A 20,497-nucleotide genomic window follows, 5' to 3' on the forward strand; every position below is an offset into this window, starting at 1 on the left:
TCATCTTGTAGATCGTGAAAAGTCAAATGGATACGTAATTTGGTATGGATAAAAGGGAGTAATATAATACTTCTTATTTTAGCCATAGATAAAAATTTATTTTACATTAATATTAGGTTGAAAGCCCGTGTGTTGCAACGATTTAATTAACTTAGTTATAATTATAATGAAAAAAAGGTTATAAGATTTTAATGTTTACATCTTATATCTAATCATTTGTTTACATATAATTAAAATTTATCTTTCAAAGAAAATAAAAGATAAATAAATACGTGGATGAATATGGTAGAAAACACTTTGTTGATGCTTAACATTGAATGAGTTTAGTTATACTTAATAGAAAGGGATATAGTCCAGTATTTTATAAACTGACTATATCTAGAGATGGCAATGCGGGCCGGGCTAAGGCGGGCGGCACGGGCACGGCACGAGTCCGGCACGGGCACGACACGGCACGGATGAATAATACTGATGGCACGGGCACGGCACGAACGGGTTTGAGGAGGGCCGCGGCTGCATTTTTTGGAAATTCCCGTGTCTAGGCACGGCACGGCCCAAGCACAGAGGATCCGGCACGAACCAGGCACGGCGGGCCTGGCACGGCACGGCCCGAGATTTAGCCCGTTTCTTAATTATTTAATTAAATTCCATTTTTTAATATCGTTTTTTAATTATTTAATTAAATCTATTACATTAAAAATACAAGTAATCAACTAATCAACACATCAAGTACGTTAATATTTAATAAAATATATATTTAAATCGTTAATATTCATTATTTATATAAATAAAAGAGTATTTAGAAAAAAATACTAAGATTATTGGGCGGCCGTCTAGGCACGATTAGCCCATAAGCCGGGCCAGCCAAGACTAAACAGGCGTCGTGCTAGGAGCGGGCCGCGGCGGGGATTTGGGTGAGTGGGCCAGGCACAACACGGCACGACCAGCCCAATATCCGTGCCTAGGCTGGGCCATTTTTTGGGAAAGGCACGATGGGCCGGCACGCGGGCCAGCCATGCACGTCCCAATGCCAACTCTAACTATATCCACGTATAGTCAGTTTATAAGGCCCAGCCATTAGTTATACGTTAATTAATGGGGCACAATAATAAGGCCCAGCCATTAAGCCCAAAATCAAAGACAAGGTTTGCGGGATCACTCTCGTGGCCCAAGCCAAGAGTAAAGCTCATAAGGTCTCCTCAAAGCCCAAAGATCTCAAGGCGAGATGTCCAAACGGCTAAGGCCGACTCAATCTCATGAAGGCCGAGGCTGAAGTTCCCGTCGAGGAAACTTAATTTCAGCAACTCTCCTATAGGACCGTTCTATAGTATAGGATTGACCCAAAAAGAGTATAGCCCAAAATTAAAATTTTATTTTATTTATATTCTAACTTTATTTTGATAATCCGACATCTTATAATGAATACCGACGCATTTAGATATGCTAGTTATCAATATAAAATATTAGTTTATCAAAATAAAATATTTTAATATATATTTATCAATTAATTTTATTGGACTTTCTCATATTGGGTTACTCTTATATAGAAAATGGTCTTACACAACAATTTGTGTTTTAATTTATTATGTGACCATCCTAAATTTTTATTTTTTGATATTATATACTCCATCCATACCAGACCAATGATAACATGGTAAAAAATAGAGTTTTTAAGAAAATAAGGTAAAAGCAGGGATAAAAAGAGAAAAAAAATGGGTGAGGTATGTAATGACATTTTGTGTAAATATCGAATGGATATAATTATAATTTGATAATGTTGTGGACCAAATAAGTAATATTACCATTAGTGTGGTACGACCGTATTAGGTAAGTGTTAACATTTGTCTGGTATGGAGGGAGTATAATAAATACATATAGGAGTCGTTTGGTTGCATGTAGAAATTTGTATTGCCTAGGAAGTTATAAAACACGTGATTTTAGAATTCACGTGAATTAGAAAATATTGTTTGGTTGTCATGTAGGAAGTGCAATTAATGGAGGCATTCCCATTTATCTAGGGAGACGTAGGTAAGCCATTTCCCCCCATTATGGAGGAATTAGAATTCATGGGAACTCTCAATTCATGTGAACTCGTATACTTCAGTCATTAGGATCTTCAGTTCTATATGATCTGCAATTATTCGGGTTTTTTTGCAGTTTGTGCCAAAATCAAAGTTAAACAAATAAATAACCGGGACGATAAAAACTCGACTTATTCTTCACAACCACAAAAAAACGACTCCGATCCTTACAAAAGAAGGAGTAAACTTCTAAATTAAAATCTAAATTTTTTTAAAAAAAAAAAAAAAAACTTCAGGAATTAAATAGAGGACAAATTGAAAGTAAAAAAAAAAAAAAAAAGATAAATTCTTAAATATTCATGTTGACTTTGCCCTTGCATACTTGTCTCTTTATGCAGTTGATGACATCCTTTGCTGTATCAGCACCTACATTGTTGTACATAACGAAATAACGAATACATTAAAATTACATCAATCCCCAATCTCATTCTCTCAAGTATGAAACAGTTTTCATTACTAATTTAATGAGATAATTTCGTAATTGTTACGAACCTGCAAAGTAAGCTCCATCAGCATATCCGAAGAGTTCTCGGTGTGTGTGCTCCCCTGTGAAGTACAGACTGCCAATTGGAGCCTGCAAAGCGCACATTACAAATTATGGTAAGACCATGTTTTGTATCTAACGGATTATTATTAGCGGAAGCAGATTACATACCCTTAAATGGTCATGCTTCTCGTCAGTATAACCAGCAGGCCAATTCGAAAAGGTACCCTTGTATAACCTGTCAGAGTTCCATCTAGGAATCATAATATCTGTTGCATCAGGAATGTGTTTTCCAAATATTTTACGAAGAACTTCCATGATTTCCGCTTTAGTTTCCTCATCTGGTTGTTGTTCTATTCTTATCGATTCTTGGTCTGCCACTGTCACAAACATTATGTTGGAACCAGGGTACTCATTCTCTAGTTGCTGCATTTACATCACAGACAATTCAATTAGTGTCGGAGCGAGGAATGTTAGAGTATTATCATATTTCATTGACGTACCTGCCAAATTGCATAGTAACCGCGTCTTTCATGGACATAGAAGAAAAACTCTGTTCCGGGTCCTGTAGGCCAGAATTTCCTTGGGAACTTGAGGAAAATCTTAGTGTATATACCCAGACTAAATTCATCAATGGCTCTTCTTTTCCATAGCTGTTTTCAAAGTGAAACGCGTTAAAGTTACAATTAATGTATTATAGAACTGGTTGTACATACAACTTATTTAATGTAGTTGAGCTTTGTTATAAAGTTATTGAGCGGCTCTCTACTAACAAAATTATCGAGTTATGATACAAAGTTATTGAGCTTAACAGAATAATTATTAAGCTCAATAACTTGTAAAATAGCTCAACAACTTTGTGTAAGAGCTCAACAACTTTGAGACGGTTGTACAATGCTACTATACAACTGGTTGTAAGATAGTATTTGTGGAATCTATTTAACATAAGCTGATGTCGAAAGATTAAGTATTTAAGTTTGCTTACTGGTAATTCAGGTTTAAATTTGATAAGATTGCTTTGAAGAACACCAACACTGGGTGAGATTATCGCGGTTCTTGCATGAAATACTTTGCCATCTTCTGTTTTTATGGTCACTCCAGTTACAGAATACTCAATTTCTGTCACAACCTGTAACATTTTATTCACAACACGAAATATTTAGCATAGAATTTCGTATCTTTCAAAATTTCGTACTAAGTTCAATCTCCATCTGAATTGGCTCCAGCCTCTAGGCTCAATATCAGTTTGACCAATCTCGAGCAGATCGAATTTTGAAAAACTGTCCTATATGGCTTGTTGAACGGGTCAAACCAAATACGACCTAAGTCAGCATAAATATTAATAACCCGACAAAATGTAAATATACCCAAATTGACCTAAAATTGAACTGATGACAAACTTGAATAACCCGTTTACCAGATCTACGCTTAACAATACCTTATTGTAGTAGAGCCTAGCGTCAATAACCCTGCCATCTTTGTAAGCAAGGCAAGTTTTAGCGATTTCATGAACAATACCCTCGAAACCTCTTTCATCCGCAACAAAGTATTCACCTTCTCCATACAAACTGTACTCTGGCCTTGGTAATACATGCTTTAAGCTTGTTACTCTTGGCGCTTCTGCTTGTTCCCCATCGAATGAATAGAAGTCAACCATTCTTTCTAATGGAGTTTTGGGCTCCCTGTCACGTTAAATTTACTACGTAAATGTTTTGTTTTTTTTTTTTTTAATTATTGTGTGTTAAGTTAAACGAGGTGCAAGACCGGTATAATATATGGAGTAGGCCTTCGGGAGATTTGAACCGTGACTTACATATTATTTAAACGTTCAGCTGCCAAGAGGGACATATCGTCATCCACGTCTTTGTTAGCGCTAAGCTTCTCGGCAAATTCAGTGCCGAATTCTTCATTACTCTCTGTCTTGCTTAATGCTGCCTCAACTTCCTCTTTCGGATATTTTCCACCTCTATTACATGAACGAAGACGATAAAATTAGTCACGATTCTAGTCTAATTAGTTTTCAAAATCATATTCTCGTATGTTTTAAGAATTAGATTAGATTACTAACTCTTGTTTGTAGGTGTTTAAGGAAACATTGCTAAAATCGGAATAGTAATTCTTGAGTTTGATCGTCTTAGCGATTTCAAACATGGGATTTTTTTCGGGACCTCCGACACCATGAAGCCAATTTGCACCCTTCTCAACGGTGTGACCTCCAAATTGTGTCTTGTGAATACGTCCAGCAATTCTATTTGTTGCCTCCAAAATTAAGAAGTCGTGAATCCCTGATTCTTGAAGTTTCTTTGCTGCAGAAATTCCTGAATTTGTATGCATAAAGTCCAAATTTTTAGTACGTAGGTAGTAGGGGTGATCATCAGTGCGGGTCCGGGCCGGGTCAAGGTTTGGGGGACTTGAAACCGACCCGGGCAAGAGGCAGATCGGGTCGGACCGGGTCAAAAATGACCCGTAAGGCGGGTCTAGGGCGGGTTGAGCCGGGTTTATGGGCGGGTCCGGGTTTGGACGGGTCGGGTCGGGTTTGACATTTGGGGAATCGGAACCGGCCCACATATAGGGTTGGTCGAGCCGGGTCAGGCGGGTCGGATTCATCCACGGGTCACTGGCGGGTTGTGTCCGGGTTAGCAAGGCCGACCCGCATTATTGACCAACCCTAGTAAGTTGTATATATATATATTTATATATACATATATACCTCAATTGTATATGTAGATACATAAAAAGCGATTTAAGTTACAACAAGGAACGGTACCATGAGTCCATGACCGTGTGAGCTCGTAATAATACTTTCATGTGACAAGGAGTTATACTAGCGGGCTGTGTCCGGGTTAGCAAGGCCGACCCGCATTATTGACCAACCCTAGTAAGTTGTATATATATATTTATATATACATATATACCTCAATTGTATATGTAGATACATAAAAAGCGATTTAAGTTACAACAAGGAACGGTACCATGAGTCCATGACCATGTGAGCTCGTAATAATACTTTCATGTGACAAGGAGTTATTAAAGGTCGAATGTGTGTGGAGAAATGTTAGAAGATCCTCTTAATCAAAAGTTTAAACTTATAAGGGAACTTACGGATCTGATTCGTGACAAGTTGACTAAGAAGTTGCAGGGATGGAAGGGTTCGTTACTCAGTAAAGCGGGTAAGGAGGTGCTTATAAAGGCTGTGGCCCAAGCTATACCAACTTATGCGATGAGTGTTTTCCGAATTCCGTCTAATTTCTGTGATGAGTTAAGGTCCCTTGTTTCGAGATTTTGGTGGGGTACGGAGAATGGGAGGAGGAAGATACCTTGGATCGCTTGGCGGAAGCTTTGTTTACCTAAATGCCGTGGGGGACTTGGGTTTCGCGACTTTGTGAAGTTTAATAGTTCTTTGCTGGGTAAGCAGGCATGGAGGCTACTTACTGATGAGGATAGCTTAATGACACGGTTATTAAAAGGTAAATATTTTCCATCTACTTCTTTTCTGGAGGCAGGTCTGGGAACCAATCCGAGTTATTCTTGGAGGAGTATTTGGGAAGCACGGTCTGTGCTGCTGATGGGGTTACGGCGTAGGGTGGGGGATGGGCTTTCCACGGCGGTGTGGCGGGACCCGTGGGTTGGGGGAACTGGTTCGGGGATGGTTATTTCGCCTAGGGGGGAGTCTGATCCGGGGCTGCGTGTGGCGGACCTTATGGTGGAAGGAGGAAGGGGATGGAATAAGGAGTTAGTTGAATCTTTGTTTCTCCCGTTCGAGAGTGAGAGGATATTCAGATTGCGTGTTGGTGATCAGCTGGTTCGGGATGAGTGGTTTTGGAATGGGGAAAGAGATGGGGTATATACTGTACGGTTGGCTTATAGACTTTTGGTTAAGCAAGATGGGGAAGTGGTGGGACCTTCGAGTTTTCTTTCAGATAGCTGGTTGTGGAATAAAATTTGGAAAGTACCTGTGTTACCGAGGATAAAAGTGTTTATGTGGCAGCTGTGTAATGAGGCCATTGCTACTAGAGGCAATATTTCAGCGAGGATGGGTTCGTTTGGAGGCGAGTGTGTTCGATGTGGGGATTGCTTGGAATCTTGTTTACATGTGGTTCGCGGATGTGGGTGGGTTGGTGGCGTTTGGGAGGGGTTGGAGGTGGAGGTGCCGTCTTGTTTAGGATTTGCTAAGGTAAGGGACTGGGTGGAGGTAGCTTTGAAGGATCTGGAGGTTCGAGAACAGGTGGTTTTCATGACTGGGTGTTGGGCTATTTGGGAGAGGAGGAATAAAGCAATTTTTGAAGATGGAGATTGGAGGGCGGAATTAGTGGTAAAACGGGTTCGGGATTTGGTAGATGAGATGGAGGGAAAGGGAAGTTTGGAGGTGGCGGTGGAGGTCCGGGGAGAGGCGGTTGGTGTTGGCGGGTGGACAAGGCCGGATGATGGGGTGGTGAAGGTGAATGTGGATGCAGCTATTGTGGAGGGTGTTGGGATAGGGTTGGGTGTTGTATGTCGAAACGATAGGGGGGAGGTTGAGTGGTGTAGTGTGGAACAGGGTTCGGTGGCAATGGATCCAGAAGAAGTGGAAGCAGCTGCTATCTTGTATGGACTCAAGGAGGCTCGAAGGAGGAATAATCGAAAGGTTATTGTGGAAGGTGACTGCTCGAATGTTATTCATGATCTACAGCTGAAGCGGAAGGGACGCAGTAGTATTTTTTTGATTTATATTGACATTTATGCTTTATGTAATTCTTTTGACTTTGTTTCGTTTAAATGGTCGCGTAGATGTTTTAATAAGGCCGCTCATGAGCTAGCTCATCTGAGGCCATGGACTCTAGGTTCTCGTAGATGGGAGGCGTCTTTTCCGTTGGACATTTCTGATGTAGTTCGTGCTGATTCTGATATTATATCTAATTAAACCCGTGTGGGTTTATTTCAAAAAAAAAAAAAAGTTTAAACTTATAATTCGTTGAGGCTTAATAAATTTTTCTGAACCTCAATACAACCCCTCACTCGTATCGATACCCTTTGGATGGATAATGCACGACACACCCATAGTTTAAAAATCCACTTGTGAGATTATAGCTAGGGTTGGCTCTTAGGATTAATTCGAATTTGTGACCTGAGGTTCACAAGGCTTTAATACCATGTGAAAAGATCATCTCAATTGTTAGTTTAAACTTTTGGTTAAGGTGGTCTCACAAAAATGATCTATCTCCATTTTCAGGAAATCTCAAGCACTATGTTATTTTTTTTTTGATTGAAATACAAATAGCTAGATTGTCTTGAATAAAATATAGATCGCTATAAGAAATGGACCTATTCGTTTCTCTTTGGAGACGGAAAGGAATCATGTGAGTTTTTAATAAGAGTAGAGAATGTCCATAAATGGTGGTGAGCTGAACTAAAATGAGAAGAAATTAAACCAAAAAGAACAGAGTTAAGTGCCTTAGTTATATTTCATTTCAAGTAAATTTACAAATAATGAATGAGTCGTTTTTGAAGAATTTTAATTTATTATGTGACCTCCTAAATTTTTATTACTAATTTTGATATTGAATGAATATGTATGTATACAAATTTATAATAGTGCATGTTTTTGCATTGAACAAACAAGAAAACAACTTCTCACCAGACATTCCAGCTCCAACAATAATAACACTTGCTGGTGACGTCCCAGACACTAGAGCTACAAAAAGTGTCATAAACATTAAAAATAATATCTTCATATTTTCAACCTTGATAAGTATTTTCTCACTAATTATTAAAATTAAAAAACAATATTATTATTACTAAACTTTATTTATTTAATTTGTCATGTCCAAAAATAGAACTAGTACTACACTCTTTTTATAACCTTTTTTAGATAGTGTGGGACCCGAATACTAGATCTTTGTTAGGGTTTGTAAAAATTTGAAAACGTGAATACATTATGGGAAATCTTAGCGTTATACTCCCAAAATCATTTAACACCAAACATTCATTATCCGATGGAATAGTTTGCTATGTTATCTAATCTTCTAAATAATTGCAAAGACATGTCCAAATGATGTAGGACCCGTATTAAATTATAAAGGTGTATTAGGGTGGACTGTCAGGATATAATTTATCACTTTGTGAATTCTGATTGGCCCATTGTTATATTGGACTATTCCTTTCATAGTTTCATTTCACTAGAGGTAAGTTTGATTGAGTGGAGGGATATTAATATATTTCACTGTCATTGAAAACGGACACTATTCATCAGAAGTTAAAAACGGATAGTGTTTTTTTATAATATCATAAGTGGGAGGGCAAGTGAAGTGGTCTATTTAATTCCCACTTAATTTGCCACTTGCATATTGTGGGAGAGGCATTATTCGTCTTCAGTTTGTGAAATATATTATTGGAGCAAAAGGTCTAGCACCTTAGAGCATCTCCAATGGTTCATGTTTGGGGACTTGCTTGCAATATTTACAAAATTATAAGCATGTAGCTTACCATTGGAGTAGGAAAATTCAAGTAGCTTGCAAGCATGTAGCTTTATCAAGCTACGTGGCTTGGTTTTTAAAGAAAAAAACTAAATTATTTTATTGGATGAAAATAAGAATGTGGACTCATGCAGTTTTACAAGATGTTGAAGTCGTCGTTGGAGCGCAGACGTGAAAAGCAGTGTAGCTTGAAAAATCGATTTGACAAATCAAGCTACATCATATTATATCACTCAAAATGCAAATGAAATAGGCATACAATACAATTAGCAGAACATTCCTAATGAGCACTTGAAAGTTGATACATATTACTACACAAATTAAGCAATCCAAACTCTAATTAATCAAATAAACTTTCACTAATAAATGTAATTATTATTTCTCTGCATGGAAGTTGCCTTAACACGTTTTCTTCTTAAGACAGTTGATTACAGTCCTAGCCGTGTCACCTCCTGCAACATGCGACATTATTGTTAGATAACGCATAACACAAATTTGTTACATTAAATTTGTTACAAATTTGTTTCAAAACACGTGACGAATTTATTTATTTTTGAAAAAATGAGACAATTAATTGAATTAAAAAAGTCGAAAAAGGTAACCTGCATAAAATGCACCATCCGCATAACCAAAAAGTCTAGGGTGGGTGTGTTCTCCTGTAAAGTAGACTCTTCCAAAGGGAGCCTGCACAAATGAGATACACATTTCCGAATATTTTATTTTTATTTTTAAATAATTAAGTTCATTAACCTGTCTAGTTCGGAACATACCCTCAAGTGGTCATGGCGTTCCTGAGTGTAACCAACGGGCCAGTTAGTAAAACAACCGCGGTAAAACCGATCAGATTTCCATCTAGGAATCATAATATTAGTTGCATCAGGAATGCGGTTTCCAAACATTTTTCTTAACACTTCCATCGCTTCGGCTTTTGTTTCCTCGTCCGATTGTTGCTCCACTCTTATAGCCTCGTCGTCTGCCACGGTCACAAACATGATGTTGGACCCTGGGTACTCGTTCTCCAAATGCTGCATTTTGAAATATTCCAATAATCGATGTTATTTCACGGGACCATTTTGACACCCATACTATTACCATACTTAAAAAGTAAAATTGAATGAATAATGGGCACATTGTATCATGATAGAATATATACTGTACAAAAATTATGTCTGTCGTCAGACCGGTAGACCCGGTTTGTCTACCTTAAAACTATCCGTAAGTTATTTCCGAGGAAAAATGACTATCTCCTTTATTTACCTCCAAAAAACATCAGCTAAATAAGGTAATAACTAAAACATTTTTTCATTACATTATTATTATCTTTTCAATAAATATACTCATATAATTAAACTCTAATCTTTTAATTCAATTCATAACTATGATTTTTTCATTAAAATAAAATAAAATTGATATTAAACTATAAATTATAAGTTGTTAAATTTTTCAGTAATGCGATAATTATTAATGTAAAGAATAGCTTGAGCGATACTCTTACCACTTTAAAAAAAAAAAAAAAAAAATCTCATATAATGTGATTATTATTTGATAAAATATGGTTGCTTACTATCATTTTAGTTGTTGTACATTTAATCATAAAATAGTTATAATTTACGTAAAAAAATAATTAGGAGTACTTCGTATTAAATGTTTGGGTGTGTATACCTGCCAGATAGCGTAATAACCTCGCCTTTCATGAATATACATGAAAAATTCAGTGCCGTTGTTAGAAGGCCAGAATTTTTTAGGAAACTTTAAAAATATTTTGGTGTAGATTCCAATGCTAAACTCTGAGATTGCACGCCTTTTCCACATCTGTTTTTGTTTAATTCCAAATAAACCATCATTAATTAGTACAAAGACAAAATTATGGGGTTCTTAAAACTTTGATTAATCTCGCAAATTCTTGTTTAAGAAGGTACGTCTTTCGTAAATACAAAACCCAACAAACTGATAGATGAGATAAAAAAAAATATACTCCGTTTTAAATTTAACTCGGATATAACCGTTTTAAAAAAAAACCAACTAAAAAATGATTACGATGAACGGAGTAGAAAACATGCAAGGACTTACAGGAAGTTTTGGTGTAAAACTGATAAGGTCACTTTGTAAGACACCAAGGCTTGGAGACAAAATGACAGTTTTAGCTTGGTATTGCTTCCCATCTTCTGTTTTTACCGTTACCCCACTTTTTGACTGCTTAATCTCTCTAACAACCTGCATCATTAACAAATTACAGACAGTGATCGCTTATAGTAAAAAAACGATCATTTTATGTTAAATAGTGATAATTTTACGTTAAATAGTACTGTAATCACAAATGATAGTCCAATGTGAGTCTGTCATCTGGTGAAGCTATCTCATTTTCCGAAAATTTAATGTGGGACGGAATCGGTTGCATTGTAGTTTTATACCTGGTTAAACTTGACCCTAGGGTCGTTGATAGAACCCCTACGGTAGGAAAGGAATTGCTTGGCAAGAAGATGAACTAAGCTCTCAAAACCTCTTGAATCAGCTACAAAGTATGAATTTTCACCATAATCATGTGATTCCGCCATTGGAACGACATGTCGTAAACTTGTTACTCTTGGTGCTTCTGCTTGTTCTCCATCAAATGTGAAGAAATCCACCATTCTTTCTAAGTTTGTTTTTGGGTCCCTGCCATTAATTAAATTAATGTCATTTTTCTAGGTCATACATATATCAGCGGTTTTATATGAGTTTTTATTATACTCCGTATTAAATTTTACAAGGATTATTACAGATGACGTCTTAAACGAGTATTTAACTCGATCAAATAATATATTGACATGTAGTATACTTGTAAATCTATCATATATGGACAATACAATTTATGAAATTTTAGATAGGCCGAGCTTGGACCGCTATCTAACATGTCCAAACTCCTTTTACGTGTTAGGTTCGACACATAGCTATTCCAAACCCGTATTTAATCATCTTTAATGAAAGAGTCACACTAGCTAAAAACAAGTTCAATCAATTACTATCTGACATTATTGAATATGAAACATATACTCCCTCCTATTCTCCATTTTGTTCCCCTATTCCTAAAACGGATTATTCAGGTTTTGTTCCCCTTTCCTTTTTTGGAAACTTTTAATCTTATTTTATTCATTCCTCTCTCCTATCACCAAACCCCACCCAACTCACAATTTCTTATTTAATTCCTAATTATTCATTTCTCTCTCCTATCACCAAACCCCACCCAACTCACAATTCCTTATTTTATTCATTCCTCTCTCCTATAACCAAACCCCACCCAACTCACAATTAATATTTTATTTCCCTCCTTAATTCTTGTGCCCCCAACAAAGGGGAACAATATGGAGAATAGGAGGGAGTATCATTTTTATCAATCCAACACAATTGTACTAACCTTAGCTAGTCTTTTTATTTCTACATACACTACATGTCTACATGCAATTTATTAGTGGGGCCAATCTGCCCAAGAAAGAAAAAAAACAAATGGTTGTTTAAGACGGATATATATCCGTCTTAAGCTTAAAACGGGTCAGCTGGTATAAATAAGACAAAAGTAAAATGCATAGATACAAACAATAAAATTATCTTAAATGTTCGAGTGGGATAGTGGTGGAGCTAGGGGGTTAGCAGGGATCCTCGCCCCGCTGGCAGTCGGAAATGAAATTTTTAGTTAAAATTTTCTATATTTTTTTCGAGTTTCCCTTAAACTATTAACCATTTGGCCCCACTGAGATCTTTCGTCCCCGCTGAATTTAATTCCTGGCTCCGTCATTAGTCAATGGGATAACATTTGACTCATTATAGTGTTAAAGACTGAGGTATCCATCAACTAAAAAACATAATTTGTGAAGGGACGTACGTTTTGTGGAGACGCTCCAAGTCGAGAATAGACATATCATCCTGATTTGCTTTGTTTGCATTTAACATCTTTGAAAATTTGGCACCAAAACTTTCTGTTTCTTCAACTTTGGTAAAAGCTGCATCCACTTCTTCTGCACTATACTTTCCACCCCTATGAAATAACACATCATACAAATTATTACAATATTGTACGTGAAATATAGATCACGTGCATTCGGAATAATGGTCATTAGTTAATTGTCATAATATCCGATCATATTGGGTTTCAGTATACTTTATGAGTGTATAAAGTATCGTATATATTATTATACTCTGTATGTGAATATGCAAATACTAAATTTACCGGTGTTCATTTGACTTTACGTTGTCTCCAGCGTTCATGATGACACTTTGACCACGTCTATTTGCAGATATATAAATTAATTATTATTTTGTTGAAATTATAATTTTATATTTTATCGTACATGTAAATATTTAGTGCGAGTATAGATAACAGGTTTTTAATTTTTAAAATATTTTTGGTTAAAATTTTACGAGCTTGCCCTTGAAAAATCAAATAGGAAGTTTACATTGAATAAAAGAAAGTAAGTTAAAAATTTTGATAATTACTTTACTTTTTCTCTTTATAGGGCATCATAATCTCCTCATTCAAAATTCGTGTTATGCAATATTAGTGTAACTTGGATAAGACGGTCTCACATACTCGCATTGTGAGACAATCTTATTATATAAAAAAGACAACTAATTTATCAAGTCATAAATGACTTTTTTTTTAACATAACCCAAAAATATATTCCTAATAAAAATGCATGGAAAATAGCTTACTCTTGTTTGTAGGCATTGAGAGAAACATTACTAAAGTCAGAAAAATACTTCTTGAGATGGATTTTCTTAGACATTTCATAGAGAGGGTTTTTCAAAGGACCTCCTTCTCCATGGAGCCAATTTGCACCCATCTCAACCGTGTGGCCGGCAAATTCCGTCTTTTTAATTCGCCCTCCGATTCTGTTCGTTGCCTCTAGTATCACGAAATCTCTAACCCCGGCATCATGCAGCGTTTTGGCAGCCGAAATGCCTAGACAAGAATATCATTGTAAATAAATTTACAGATGTATAATGCATAATTTATTTGTGGTCCATTTTGATTTAAGATTAATATTAATTGGGAAAATGCACGCGGTGCCGTTGAAGTTTCGAATTTTGCCCGAAATACCCAATTTTTTGTTCCGGAAAACTTTAAGCGGCTATAGCTCGTGTCTACGAATTCAGAAAGTGATAATTTTTTTTTCAAATCGATCATCTTTCCGAGAACTACGATTTGAAAAAAAAAATGTCGTATTTGGATCCCGTGGCTAGGAGTTTTTGTACGTCAAAGTTTTTTTTACCGTACAAACTTTGAGTGACCATATCTCTTGCTCACGAATTCCAAACACGACAATTTTTTTTTTCAAGTCGTAGGTCTTGAAAAGATAATCAATTTGAAAAAAAAAATCGTTACTTTCTGAGCTTGTAAACACGAGTTATAGCCTCTTAAAGATTTCCGGATCAAAAAATTGGTTATTTCAGGCAAAACATCAAAGTTCAAGGGCACCGCGTGCATTTTCCGATATTAATTTGTTCATCTAAAGTGCGAAATTTATCAAATCTATGATCACACATTCTCATTTATGACGTGTCACAATACAAGCTTGTAACATCTCACAATCAGTCAAAATAGGTAAGGCGATTATCAGATGTCACAAGTCACTTTTCGTCATAATCAAGAATAGCGGATCTTTGATATTCGCTTGACAAAAATGTCGCTTCAAGTCAACTTTGTTTGACCATTTAATATCAAATGAAGATAATAAATTTACTTCATCTGTTCCAGTGAATAGTTTACATTTGCTTTATTTTATTAGAGGAAAATAAATAAAGCAAATATAAACTGTTGAACGGAATAAAGGGTGTAATTTAAAATACAGGTAGTATTAAATCAAGAAAAATTCTTGTGTCTTTCGGGAACACCGTCCTCCTTACACCTAAAACTAATCCAGCAAATAAAATATTATAAAAAGTTCACAAATTCTCCCTTATGACGGAGGGTATCCGTCACAAACTTGTGACGGGTACCATATTGTCTCACACAAAACCCATGGGGGTGAGAGAAGGAGCACATGGGGTGGGTGTCCACCTTGTCCCCTCTACCCATTTCCACTCACAAAATACCCGTCGCAATATCCGACCCGTCACAAGGGAGACCTACTATAAAAAGTTAGGTATAAAAAGTACGGTCCTCCGAATGACACAAGAATTTTTCTAAATCAAATGTATGTAGAAGAAGAGGTGAAAGTTCCTAGGTAGGTCTTTGTTTAATTAATACTAAAGTGTATAGTTTACGTATTTATGTGCATGTTAAATTAACAAGTGTACAAATTAGATCCTACGGAATATTAGGTACGTTGTCTACATTGGACTAACTTAAAGAATTTGGGTACAATAACACGGCTATCACGGCCGGGGCCGGGGGAGAGCACGGCACAAGCCGCCAAGTCAATGATACAAAGGTGTGTAATAAAAGACAACGTTGTATTCTACTCCTTCTATCCCGGTTATTTGTTATTCTTTGGTTTTGGCACAAAGAGCAAGGAAAGGGGAGAGGACCAATTACTAAATGACAAGTGGAATAAACTGAGTGTAAATGATCAAATTACTCATTAAATTCATTCTTAAAATAGAAAGGACAACAAATGACTGAGACACCCCAAAATAAAAAAGGACAACAAATAACCGGGACATAGAGAGTAACATATATAGCACGGAGTATAGCTAACTAATACTCCGTAACTTCGAGAGTTAAATGTCCGATCAACTGTGTGTCATGGGTAGGGATCGATAAACAATTCAAAGTTTAAGATACGAGTTCAACATGCCGCTAGCTAGCTAGATTCTAACAAAATTTAGCAAAGATCCTACATTTAGAAGGTAGCTTATCTATCGGACTTGTCTGATTATTTTTATTTTTTTCTTTTGAGCAAGAGTTTAAGCAAAGATAAACAAATAAACGTGACAATAAAAGTATATATATATACTTATATAACTCGAGAGTGCAATACTACCTGACATTCCGGCTCCAACGATGATAACAGAGGGGGTAGCGGCCGAAGATGAAGTATAAGCAATACTTAACAAGATGAATGAGAGAAATGACAAGATCTCCATACTTGCAATCTTCATCCTTGAACTACTAGTTTAATTATCTTAAGGATGAAATATGAATATATTTGCAAGTTGTAAGTTTAAGGTTACAAGTACGTCTTTAAATAGACATCTTGAGTGCTTATAGACGTGGAAATTGAAAAAGTATATGTCGTTTTATTATTATAATTATTATTTGTTCACATAATAATTACTTTATTAGTGCAATAGTGCGTTTACAGCAACTCTTTAAGAATTTCACGTGGTGAAAACAAAAATAGATGTTTTAAATATTATTCTACCAACCTTCATCACACTGCCCTAGCAATATAATATGAATATAATATAAATTCTTTATATTATACTAGTAATATTTTGACTCATGAATGGGATTATGGGGAGTAGAAGAATAGACAAGAAGTTCAATAACTTTAAGTTTAACTTGTTTCTGGTAATCTCAATAATACAGCGTCAGATAAATAACATTTTTAATTTTCAATTTGTCGTTAGCTATAGTTTATTGAGTAAGAATATGTCTCTCTTAAGACGGATATTAAAACGGTTCAAATATTATCTCATGTGTACATATAATAATATAAGATAAATATACTGCTTTTTCCCATGTATTTTTCTTTTGCTTTATTTCAACGATTTTACTTCTCTTAAGCTTAAAACAGATATACCCGTTTTAAATGAAAGTTTGTGATGGATTATACGAGGAATGTAACGTGTGACACACTTTTGGATCTTGCCCTAATGTTTCGGTATAGTACGTATTAGTACTCGATTGTTAACATGATCAAGATTATGGTTAATGTTCTTCTGTTAGATCCATCTAAAACGAAACTTGATCATGATTATCGTCGGTAGAAACTCACTTTCCTCTATAATTTTAAATTAGGTTTTTATAAAAAGTTTGAAACTCGTAATATAGAGATAGTCATTCAAAGTTTCTCAAAACCTACAAAAATTTTTAGTCACGGGTTTAAAATGCAACTATTACTATTTTTTTTCAAACTGTTATTCTCGTAAAAATAGTCTAGGTAAGAAAACAATCGTTATTTTTTAAACTCGTAAACACGAGTTATGACCCTTCAGTATACGGAGTATCATTCAAACTTTAATTTAGTCTCCACTCTTCTGAGTTCTGACCCGAACTGACAATTGTATATGAGCATCAAACTAGCCCATCAAGTATGGGACAAATGAATGGAGTACTGCAAATAGTGCATGCGTCTCGTGCTCTACATGTCAATTCGAAGTGTACAATAATTTCGTCCCATTAAATTCCCTACTTTTGCACCTTGTATAGTATTCTACATTTTATTTACCAGTATTATTATCCTTCAGCTAATTTTAATTAAGACGGTATTATTTCTCTTAAAATTAAAACGAGTTAAATATTACCCTATAATCCTATATAATACAGAGGTATACCGGATAAATCTTTTATCTTTTTTAATGCTTTCTGCTTTTATCTTATTTATCCTACATATGTATATTTAATTACCTGTCTTAAATTCATCCTACATATGTATATTTAATTACCCGTCTTAAATTTAAGATGAATAGTATCCGCTCAAGTTTTAGACAAATGACCAGGAGTATATAAGTATATTTAATTTTGTATTAGCATGAAAATAATTGAACCACTAATATTTTGTTTTTGTAAATTAAGATCCATTCTAGGGCTTATATCATACTTTATTATCATAATACTAGAAATTAATAAATAATAAAGTTTTATGTCTCTCGTGTTATGCGGATTTGTGGTCGCAAAGACTCTCAACAACCGTAGCGCGTCTTGTCTATATTTATTCCATAAAATGACCAACTTGTTTTGTCAATGGTTGAAAGTTTTAAGAATGTTAGGAGGATTAATATTTATTAGTTTTAGTATTAGTACTATCTTAAGTTTTTGGTTATACTTTTTTATTAACGTTATGATTAAGGCACTTCATCTAAGAAAAGCACGCTTAACTCCCCAATATTAAAACTCTCCGACATCCGCTTTTCACTAACTTTATTATTTTTTTATTTTTTAGACTTTTCTTAGACTTACCTCATACCTTATCCATTAGATTATGAGACAAGCTTTTTAATAGTCTTTAGGTATTTTGTTTTTTCGTTTAAAATTTGAAACGAATATATTCATCTAAATCAATAATTTGTGAAGAGTATAAACTCTGCTAATACATTTATCTTTTTTTTTTTTCTAGTTCATTTTTTATAGACTAAATTATCTTACCACATTTAAATTGTTAACGTATGCTTTTAGGGCACAAGTTACAAAAACTGTTTTTCGAAAACTAAATTTGTGTGCCCTTAGGTTAATCATATGTATAAAATAGTCTTTATACAATAATTTGTGTTTTTTTCTTTGCGCTAATCTTGCTTAAGACGAGTCAAATATCATACTACATGGATATATAGGACAAATGTTTTGCTTTTCTCTATACAGTTTGATTTTATTCTATTCATCCCACAGATTATATTTGACTCGTATTAAATATAAGACGTATATACCCGTCTTATATGAGATTTTGCCCCTCTTGTAATTTTCTACTCATTTGTTAAAATATTTTGTTCAAGGAACTCGTCGGTAAATCGGTGATCACGTTGTATGAGTGGGTACGGGACCTACGGTTTAGTGCCAGGCCCAACTGTGGACTTTGGGTGACCAAAAATTATTTTGGGCCGACGGTAAAGGCTCTTTTATTTCTTGGATACATTTTCTGATCAAATGCCGTTTTATTTGCTTTTTGTTCTTCTCGTATAAGATCATCCGAAAGGGCGAAAACCAACAATTCTTATATAAAATCGTTATACATAAAAATTATTGTAAAACTAAGTGATAATTTACCTAAATTTTCCCTATTATTGTAAACCTTTTTTACAGGAGACTTACTCATCCAAAAATAATGAATGTATTTGTTGTCAGTATTTACAGTAACATTTTTTTACATACGTGTATAAATAATCATCGTGTATATAAAAGATTAAAATCTATTTTCACATATTTTGCCAAGTCTTTGTTTGATTTTTGATATGTGCTTAATTTACCCATATTTTATAACTATGGTTTATCCTCATGATTAATGTTATTTCTCGGTATTTTTAGTACGTCTTATATTATATTTCCCTTCTTTCCAGACTTCGGAACATTAATTAAAAAAAAAGCCTCTAAAGTCCAATAAAATTAAATATGTGGGTGGATGAGGATTTGGGCCCAACAAAATTACTATCTGCTGTGGACTTCTTCTCAATTATGGACCAAGAAATTTGTACATGGGGGCTTTGCTAAATGGAAGATGGAATTTAGAAAAAAAAGTTGACTTTTCGTGTTCTATGTTAAAAGAGGACTTACGTAAATTACAAACAAAAATTCTCATTTAAAATGAACATATATTTTCGTTTTAAACTTTGTAAGTCTGCCCTGTTCTTTTGGACTTAAAGTCACTTAATATAAGTTCACTTCAGATCCTATAAGTTGATTCGATTCGATTGATTCTATAAGTTCGATTCGGATTCTATAAGTTCGATTCGATTCGAGATCTTATAAGTTCGATTCGAGATCCTATAAGTTCGATTCGATTCGGCTCGAGATCCTATAAGTTGATTCGAGATCCTATACCTCACTTAATTTAAGTTCACTCGAGATCCTATAAGTTCGATTCGATTGATTGATTGAGATCCTATACCTCACTTAATTTAAGTTCGATTCGAGACCACTATAAGTTCGATTCGATTCGATTCGGATCCTATAAGTTCGATTCGAGATCCTATAAGTTCGATTCGATTCAGATCCTATAAGTTCGATTGATTCGAGATCCTATAAGTTCAATTCAGTTCAGATCCAATAAGTTCAGTTCAAATCCTATAAGTTAAGTTCAGTTCAGTTCAGATCCTATAAGTTCAGTTCAATTCAGATCAGATAAGTTTCAGTCCAAAAGAACAGGGCCTAAGATGGACATATTCTCATTAAGTTAGGAATTAGCTTAGATTTGTCGGCATGTATTTTCTAGTTCTTTTGAACGACATTACAAGCGTGGTCTCTTGGTTTTCCCGGATTATTTCATTTTTTTTTATAATATAATTTAAATTTAAGATAGACATATTCTCAATGAATTAGGAGTTAGCTTAGGTTTTTTGGGACGTATTTTCTGGTTTTTCTAAACGACAATGCAAGCGTGTGCTCTTGACTTCCCGGATTATTTCCTTTTTTTTTATATATTAATTTAAGACTGGTTAAATATCATCACATCATATCAATTCTATTACCCCCTCTGTTTTTTTTATATTTGTGATATTTCAGTTCAGATCCTATAAGTTCAGTTCAATTCAGATCAGATAAGTTCAATCCAAAAGAACAGGGCCTAAGATGGACATATTCTCATTAAGTTAGGAATTAGCTTAGATTTGTCGGCATGTATTTTCTAGTT

The 20,497-nt window shown here is 35.0% G+C and overlaps 2 protein-coding genes across 2 annotated transcripts; both read right to left on the reverse strand.

Moving 5' to 3' along the window:
- Nucleotides 1-2,103: 2,103 nt before the first annotated feature.
- On the reverse strand, nt 2,104-8,386 carry LOC141652629 (polyamine oxidase 1-like). The gene is made up of 9 exons (XM_074460173.1): nt 8,180-8,386; nt 4,634-4,883; nt 4,379-4,531; nt 4,004-4,247; nt 3,551-3,694; nt 3,069-3,218; nt 2,737-2,991; nt 2,574-2,655; nt 2,104-2,447 (listed from the first exon to the last, which is right to left on the reverse strand). The coding sequence occupies exons 1-9, from the start codon at nt 8,274-8,276 to the stop codon at nt 2,371-2,373; spliced, it is 1,452 nt and encodes a 483-aa protein (XP_074316274.1). The 5' UTR covers nt 8,277-8,386; the 3' UTR covers nt 2,104-2,370.
- An 873-nt stretch (nt 8,387-9,259) lies between these two features.
- On the reverse strand, nt 9,260-16,168 carry LOC141652632 (polyamine oxidase 1-like). The gene is made up of 9 exons (XM_074460177.1): nt 15,977-16,168; nt 13,704-13,953; nt 12,877-13,029; nt 11,429-11,672; nt 11,088-11,231; nt 10,680-10,829; nt 9,788-10,042; nt 9,620-9,701; nt 9,260-9,469 (listed from the first exon to the last, which is right to left on the reverse strand). Exons 1-9 carry the CDS (start codon nt 16,092-16,094, stop codon nt 9,417-9,419), a joined length of 1,449 nt encoding a protein of 482 aa, XP_074316278.1. The 5' UTR covers nt 16,095-16,168; the 3' UTR covers nt 9,260-9,416.
- Nucleotides 16,169-20,497: the final 4,329 nt, after the last annotated feature.

Source organism: Silene latifolia, chromosome 4, assembly GCF_048544455.1.
Source record: "Silene latifolia isolate original U9 population chromosome 4, ASM4854445v1, whole genome shotgun sequence".
NCBI classification, from domain to species: Eukaryota; Viridiplantae; Streptophyta; class Magnoliopsida; order Caryophyllales; family Caryophyllaceae; genus Silene; species Silene latifolia.